Below are 8,854 nucleotides of genomic sequence, written 5' to 3' on the forward strand. Positions count from 1 at the left end.
AACCTGAGGCCCTTGGCAAGCAGGGATTTTGTGCGGTAGGTTATCCACATAAAGGAACTCCTCTTCCTCAGTGCTTCTCCCAAGGCTTGAACTCTAAATGCAGTGGAAGGAGCAACAGGCTTGAAGAACTTACTCTGTAACTTCTGTAGTCAACAATTTCAAGGATATGTACTGTGGGGAAAAAGGAGGTAACTTTAGAAGAAAGGTGTCCATCCTCGTTTTTTATAGAACTAGGATGAGAGCCACGCATGACTGCATTTCCTGACCTTCCCCTACTGAGTGCCAGCACTGGTTCTTTTTACTGTCCTCCTATTTTTGCAGTCCCAGAACAAAAATTTTGCTTTTTGGCCCAGGCTGGATGTTGCTGAGCTAGTCTGGGGAGAAGCGCCTTCCCAATCTCAGCACCATACTCGGTCCCAAAGATGCAGTTCCATGAATACGAGTTTATAAACACCGACTGCCCCATCCCACCACCCATTTCCTTTATATCCTTCCCTTCAAAAATACTGGCTAACCAGCAAGAAAATGCAGTCTTCCAAAGATCAAAACCCTCGCAGCCCAAGAGGAGTGTGGTGCTGCTTTGGCTTCTCCCAGATTTCCCCCACTGTCAGAACAGAATTAAAACGTCCATTCTTTGGCCAGAACTGGAGTTTGCCTTTGCTTATACAAGCAGTGAGTTTAGTCCTATTTATTTCACAAGGAGCATGGTCTCAGCCGACCTCCCCCTGCAGCGTGCTCTCAGGGACTGCAATGACACTTGCAGGGAGCCCACGGCTGCAATACCTAAACCCCAAACACCATGGTAGCTTATTCAGGACCTGCAGATCCTCCCTGCCCATTTCTCATCTCCATCTTCAAGCCAGCATTTGTTTGAGCATTGGCAGCTCTCTCAGCTTTACGATCCCAGCCACCCTGGGTTTCTGATTTCTCTGGTACATCTCCTCCCAGCCACGGAGTTACATGTGAGACACCTACTTCCCATCTGCACATTTCCAAATCAGAACACCATATTTATGATTACTGCTGGTAGCTGGAGGTACTTCTACTCTCACCCACGGCAGTTTTTCTCACCCAAAGAGAAAGCACAGTAACCAGCCCGTGGAGGTGTTTGCGTTCCTCTTGGAGACGAGAAGTTTCTTGCATGCTTACATGATACTGAATTTTGCTTTTGCTTGAAAGGCATGGGTGCAATGTGGGCTGGGTGTTTTTGAATCCAGATTCATGCCCCCAGATTATTATGAAAACCCAACCATCAGGCGATGGGAACAAAAGTTGCTGGGTATATCCTCCTTGAGCACCTTCACCACTGTCTGCTGGCCAGACTTGGGAGAGATCTTGGGCCAGATTCGTGTTTTGAATCTCCACCCTTTTATAGCAGATGCTTTAACATTTTTTTGTAGTGGAAAGCTTTATAAACACCTACTTAGACCACGTTCAGACAAAGAACAAAAAAATATTCATGTGAATCAAGCATGCCACAGAAACAGAGCGTTGGAAATTTTCAACCCTTTTCAGATTGTCTGATAAAACATAGTCCATCACCAAATCTGTTCAGCTGTCCATGTCCTGAAGCTGCCCACTGCAGTCTGGATTTCTCGCAGAAGAAAGGTGTCTATTAGACAAAAAGCACACTTCAGGATGAGAGGAGAGGGATTCAGAAACACTAACAGAAGAATAGCCTTGAGAGATGAAAAAGAAACAGCTTGTTCCTTTGCATTGCAGTTTTCCCATCTGCATGCACACGGCCTGACCCGACTGAAAAGGGGTCTCAGACATGGTCCTTTCCATCTTGGAGTTCATTGATTTTTTTCCTAGGGTTTTGACAGTTGTTACGGAGGGTTTTGTTTCCTCACCTACACAGCTGCCGATGTTCCCTGGGGGTTCTCAATTGGTTCTGCCAGGCAGTAAGTGGCATTTGAATATATCAAACTGAGACTGTTTCTGTGTAAACAGGGAGACCTGTGAAACATCGCAGTGGAGCTTCAGAGACGAAGAGCCAGGAACTATCTTTGGTTCTGGAGTCTGAAAGCACCCAGAGCTTGTACCAGAGTGAGACAGGGCTGAGTCAGTCCCGGAGCCTCTCCAGGCACCCTCCGCTAAGCGACAGCAGAATTGCACCTAATTGGACTTTAAAGCTTTCGGCACTAATGCCAGGGCTCTGCTTTCAGTCTGATTTGTATTCGCTGTTCGGTCAGAGTCTTTCAAAATGATCCTCTAACATTTTCTGTATCAGTTTTTAGACAGAAAGCTAGGAGGAAAGGTGGGTTCTGCATTTGTGTGTTTTTGTGCACGTTGGGAAGTAGAGCACATTATGCCCCCTGCTCCTTGATTTCACGAAAGAGGAAAATGTGTGTACAACAGGTTACAGAGAGTGAGACAGTCAAACGGTAAAGTTTGCTTGCCAAGTGGCACAGGAGGCATGCAAGAACTAACATTTCTTACCAGCAGAGGAAGGACTGGCCTTGTTACCAGCAGGCTTTGGACCCGAATGGCCCACATGCCGGGGCATTCAGACTCCTTTGCTGCAGGAAAGCTTCTGCCTCTGACTGTGAAGTGCGATGACCATCACGCTCTCCCCTCTCACTTGTGTTTCCCGGCGGGATGCATGCTGTGTTACTGCCGTGGAGCCTCCCATCTTCACAGTTACATCCAGCCCTGACCCCACTGCACGGAGCTTGTGAAAATTAAACAGATACCACCATCTACTGGGATGAGCACCTGGGCTCTCTCTTTGTGCAATTCCTTTGTTCAGGCAGAAAATTGAATGTTGTCTAAAACTTAGTCTACTTTGAATTCACTCTTTCGTTCTCTCTTTTTCTTCCTTTTTTTTTTTTTCCTTCTAGGAACAAGATGCCTATGAAGTTTAATCTCTCTTAGCCTTAAAAGAAAAACTGAGGAGTAAAAGATATGGATCCTTTATACTTTTCCAACACATATAGCACAGAAGCTAGTTCCAGCGATGTGAATTCCTCACTGCTGACGAATGTGACAGAGAATGGGACGCTCTCAGAGCAGCCCCCGTTCAAATACATCCACAAAGTCCTGATTCCCATCTGTTACCTCCTTGTATGTGCAGTCGGACTCAGCGGCAACACGTTGGTCATTTATGTGGTTTTGCGCTATGCCAAGATGAAAACCGTCACCAACATATACATCTTGAATTTAGCCGTTGCTGACGTACTCTTCATGCTGGGCCTGCCCTTCCTGGCCACCCAGAACGCCATCTCCTATTGGCCTTTTGGCTCCTTTTTATGCAGGCTCGTTATGACTGTAGATGGTATTAACCAATTCACTAGTATTTTTTGTTTGACTGTGATGAGCATGGACCGCTACCTGGCAGTAGTTCATCCCATTAAATCAACCAAGTGGAGACGTCCCAGGGTGGCCAAGCTCATCAGCGTGACTGTCTGGACATTCTCGTTCTTGGTGGTGCTTCCAGTCATCATCTTTTCGGATGTGCAGGAAGACTTTCACACCTGCAACATGAACTGGCCAGAGCCTGTCAACATCTGGTCAGCAGCGTTCATCATTTACACATCGGTCCTTGGTTTTTTTGGTCCCTTGTTGGTGATCTGTCTCTGCTACTTGCTGATCGTGATTAAAGTCAAATCTTCGGGGATCCGAGTTGGGTCTACGAGGCGGAGGAGATCGGAGAGGAAGGTGACCAGGATGGTGGTGATCATTGTGGTGGTCTTTGTGTTTTGCTGGCTCCCATTTTACATGATGAACATTGTCAATTTGATATTTATACTGCCAGAAGACCCTGTGTTGGTAGGGGTGTACTTCTTTGTGGTGGTCCTGTCCTATGCAAACAGCTGTGCCAACCCCATTCTTTATGGATTTCTTTCTGACAACTTCAAGCAGAGTTTTCAGAAAGTCCTTTGCCTCCGAAAGGGCAATGGTGTAGAGGATGGTGACCCCATTGAACACAGGCAAGAGAACAGCAGCCGCTTGCAGGAGTCAATGTTAACCCAGAGAAATATTGAATTCAATGGACATATGCAGACTAGCAAGGTCTAAGGGCATGGTTTGTTACTGCAAAGCACTTGTAGACCTGGAGAACTTGGGGACTTAAAGGAGAGATGAATTCATAGCAAAGCTAAAATCTGGAGACCCACAAGCTCAAATAAATGTACATAGACTTCTCTTCACTCCCCTCCCTTTCCCAGCTAAAAGTGTAATGGGCTATACTGGGCTGGGTGAAGCTCTTACGGTGTTTTAGCTAAGTCAGACATGTGTTACCACTTTCTGTACTCTAGAGAACTGATTTACTGGTACACACTGCCAGCTTTGTACTGCTCTAGCGATGCAAACCAACACTAAACCTGTTTTAACTACGTTGTTAAGCTGAGTTTATGGCAGATTTGCACTGTTGGGACCAGCTCAAAGCAGAAAACAGCTCAGATAATACCTTTGGAAGTTTTCAAGGGGATCTCTTAAAAGAAAAACACTATTTCTTAAGAGGAAGTTTCATACAAAAAAGGCCACAGCACTGATCTTGAAATTGTGTATGAACCATGGTTATAGAGTGCTGTGTACTCCATTTACATTGTTTTATTGTCATTAACCCATATAAGAGATTCATAGTATTCGGGAATCTTCCAAAGACAATAAGAAAGAATAAAAACAAGACTAGGAAAACATTGTTGAAAGGATTCAATGTATTCATAATACTTTCACATTCTAAACCAAACTGCATATAAAATGTAATGTAACCACTTTATTATTATGTAAGTGATGATGATTGTGAAGTCCTGGAAAGCTGTTGTGTATATTTATTGGTTCTGAATGTAAGTATGGACATGAATATAAACTGTATTTTCAGAAATTAAAACAAGTTCAACCCCCTTCTGACTATCCATTTCATGGCTTCGCCAAGCACTGTCAGGCACTTCACAAAAAAAGTTACAGCTGAGTCTTTGATGCTTAAATCATGGCAGATGCAATATAGTTTAGTATGGTAGGACCAAGCACAGGGACCTGTGGGGCTCTGTCCTGCTCAGACACCAAAAGGAAAGTCGCTGCCCCTCATGGTGCTTGGGAGCTCAGGAGATAAATAGAGATCAAATGACTAATGGGAGACCATAGAGCAGGACAGGGGGAGCAAGGAACAGCATGCAGACCCGATTCCTGCCTCCGATCTGATCCAAGCTACTTGCACTGTAAAGTGAGGACTCTTCATACACGAAAAGGAAGAAAGCGAATTAGGTATTTGTTTTAATCCGGGCAGAAACTACTTATTCTCTTTAGAAATTGCTTTCCACCACCACTGCCACCCACACAGGTCAAACAGTCCTTCTGTAAGGAAATTTATTTGCATATTTGCAAGCAGGGCAGGGGATACAAAAGGAGAGGGCATCTCACCTGTCCTTCCAACCTTTAGTGACCTTCTATAGCATCTCTAAGGGACGTGGCTGAGCCCCGGCACCAGCAGTAAATATCAGCCTGGCATTTGTACAATCAAGGCAGATTATTCAAATAACTCTGAACAGAGAATGATGCTGACATGGTTCCCACCTAGAGTGCAACCCAGAGAAGGGTGGACAAGAATGATTAGAGTGAGAGGCTCCATGTTGAAATTGCTGAAGATTTTGGGGTTGGCAGCCTTCCAAAATGAGATCCAGGTTGCAGTCCTCTCCCCCTTAGAGCTTTGCAAAGGCTCAGCAAGTTCAACAGAGGAGCCTGAAGATGTTTCAAAGCCAAGTTACCATTATCAGCTAGTCCACGACAGCTTGTTTCCACGAGTCCTTTTCACCGAGGCCTTCAGGACTGCCTGGAAGTGGAGACCTGTTGCTTGTCTTAACTGTCCTTCTCAGGAGCTTGTATTTCCCAGTCCAAACCATGTCCTGACATGCGCTGTTCAAAATCTACTCACGTGTCGGGTCACCTGTGCCATAAGTTGCTAAAAACCGGTCTAATTTGTTAAAACATGCGGCACTATGGTACACAAATACTTCCCCTTAAAATGCTCTGCAGGAGAAGTTAAATCCCTGCCCAGAGACCCAGTCACTGGGCTTCTTAATAGGCTAAAACTGACTCTGGATCTACCTAAGCCCTAGCAGCCAAGTCCCTTTTTGGATTTGTCTTCATACCTAAGATATTTCTAATTGACGTCTGTCTTAGTTGGGAAAAGCATGTGTTTCTGTTCAGTGATATATATTCTGGCCTACCATCGGTGTGTCTCAACCAGGCCATACATCTATCTTCACTTCAACAACCACAGTGGAGGAATAAAAACAGGCTCCTGGGAGGGTGAAAACAGAGTCAAACCTGTCCATCCTCCCAGGCTGGTCCAGGAAAATATCGTGCATCTGCAAAAACAAAGAGCAAAATTGTGTTATGTCCAAAAAATCAGCCTGAGGTGAGAGGTAGGGATTACTACATGGAGGTCCCATGACGGGCCAGAGAGCTGCAATGGTCTGTGTAGGGAGAAAACAGGACAACAGCCAGAACAAAATATCTTTTGCCCTGTAGGCTGACTCCAGCCAGCAGGACCTGTAGCTCAGGGTGGACAGAGCCTTCGCTCCCACCCAAGGGTGTTCCCTCTCATCTGTGCAGGCACAGAACAGACCTGCCTGCATGACCACCAGCCCTGAGGACCAAGCACACCAGGCAGGGCGATAGCCTGAGCTGAAACCACTCAGGCCTTAAAACTACTTACTCCTGATGCAACTATTTAGCATGAACTCATAGGATGGACCAATTCCTAAGTAACTTCTTGCTCCTACCCACTGTTGTGTATATATGCACCATTTTCCTTCTTTGTGCTATTGTACATGGCCACACTCGCATCCCCCAGGCACAAGAGCACAAGAACTCACCAGATACAATGAGAGACAATTCAGGATGTATCCAGAGCCTGGTCCTCGGTTTGGGCCATTAGTAGGTACATTTAGGCTTCTTGCAGTAGCAGGCTGTAGCCCACCTTCCATACACCTGCACTATACCATGGCCATTAATTCAAACTCACAGCACAACCAGGTTTACATTGATTAATTAAGTCATGCAATATCTATTATTTCCGGAATTATCAGGCTGTTCCAGGCATAAATCAACTCTCTTATCAGTTCTTGAGACACGTGGAGTAATTAGTGCAGGCCTTTATGTCATCTCTGCCGACTCCATCTGCCTCCAGTTGATTAGCCAGAAGTTCTTCTCCAGTGACAGAATTAGAAAAACCCATTTTAGTTCACAGATCATTTTGCAAGCAGCAGTAATAATGAATGCTCTGGCAGAGCGAGGGTGCCCCGTGTATGCAGCACTGGTAGCTTGCTCTGCAGAAGCGCAGGGATGCAGAATTCAAGTCAAAGTGTGCTGCTGAGTACATCTATGCCATCGCCCATCACCGGCCTGATCCTCTGGGATCAGGCTCTTAAGCGTGGGGAATATTAGCAGAATGAAGAAACCAGAAGGGTGTTCACAGTAACAGCAAAGGTGAGCAAGGCTGGTTGCTTTTGCTAGCTATATGCTATATTAGTATTTGCTATGGAAGTAACAAGACACAGTTATGAGCAGGGAATAGCTGAAATGCCAAGGAGAGATTTAGGAATCTGCCCTTGAGGCTGTGGGACTCTGCCCAAGTCACTTCACCCCTTGTACATCAGTTTCTGTGTGCGCAAAATTGGGGAGAATGGTACTGACCTCCGCCATACGGCATTCAGGGCTGAAAGGCAGGACCGAATAAAAAACTTATAATTCCTGTCTCCTACCGATGTGCTTGGAGCTCCATAAAAATCAGAGCTGCCAGTCCTGGAGATAGGCAACGCATCAGGGACCAGAGGGGAAGGGTGACATCGCTGCCAGTCCTGGAGATAGGCAATGCGTCGGGGACCAGAGGGGAAGGGTGACATCGCTGCCAGTCCTCACTAGTATTTTCCTAAGGCTGCCTGAGAAAAGGGCTGCTTGGGTATCTCAGTCTTCATTCTTAAAAGAAATCATTTCACTTGGGGATTATGAAGGATTCTTGAGAAACTTGAAGCAAGTGCACCCAACAGCCTCGAAACCAGCAGTCCAACAAGAAACCTTTGATACGTTTGGGACTGGCAGCACCACCGACAGAATTAAAATGTGCAAGGAGCAACAGTCTCATACTTAGCCTTTTATATTTTAAAATAAGCTTATGGGTGGGGCAGAGACCAGCGTATGGCATAGGGAGGTTGGGAGTTGGGCACTGGTTTGCCAGAAGGCTGCTCAGACTAGAGACGGGGGAATGTGGAGTCAGACAAAACCACCTGCAGACTCAGGGTGGTGGTTTGAGGACAGAAGGTAGGCAGCAAACCCATAATGTCCCTCCAGATATTTCATCCCGGGATCGGACACCCCTTTTAGACACCTTTGAGACTGAGGTGTATCAGACCCACAGGGACTGTGAGTGTTACTTTAACACAAAAATAAAACCACATTGCTAGAATAAGTCACACCCCTAGACATTAAGCAATATAACGAGAAGCAGATGGAAGAATAAACTCCAAAACCAAAGAAAATAAAAAACCTCCTCAGTGCATTAGGTAAGAACACAGAAGAACTGAAGAATACTCAGAAGACCAGCACTTTAGTAAAAATTGGCCGAGTTGAAATATCGATGATTTCTGAGTAACTTCTTATTTTCTCTTCAGGGAAAAAGCTAATATTCATTTCAAACCTCTCTGAGCATGGGAGAAAGCTAAAGAGGTGTGATAAATGAAGATCCAGAGTTTTATTGCTCTGTCATGTTAATCTGGTGCAGTATCAGGAGACACCAGTGTAACAATAATCTGGTGCATTAGGGATACTCTGTTTTTCTTTCCATGATGATTTTATAACATGCTGGAAAGAAAAGCCAACAGCGTTTCATGCCAAGGCGCTTTATAAACAT

At 45.4% G+C, this 8,854-nt stretch overlaps 1 protein-coding gene across 1 annotated transcript; it reads left to right on the plus strand.

The window, feature by feature from the left end:
- The first annotated feature begins 2,907 nt into the window (after positions 1-2,907).
- SSTR5 (somatostatin receptor 5) lies at positions 2,908-4,020 on the plus strand. Its single transcript, XM_009329416.1, has one exon. The coding sequence runs from the start codon at positions 2,908-2,910 to the stop codon at positions 4,018-4,020; it is 1,113 nt and encodes a 370-aa protein (XP_009327691.1).
- The last annotated feature ends 4,834 nt before the right edge of the window (positions 4,021-8,854 follow it).

Source organism: Pygoscelis adeliae, unplaced genomic scaffold (genome assembly GCF_000699105.1).
Source record: "Pygoscelis adeliae isolate BGI_AS28 unplaced genomic scaffold, ASM69910v1 Scaffold467, whole genome shotgun sequence".
Taxonomy (NCBI): Eukaryota; Metazoa; Chordata; class Aves; order Sphenisciformes; family Spheniscidae; genus Pygoscelis; species Pygoscelis adeliae.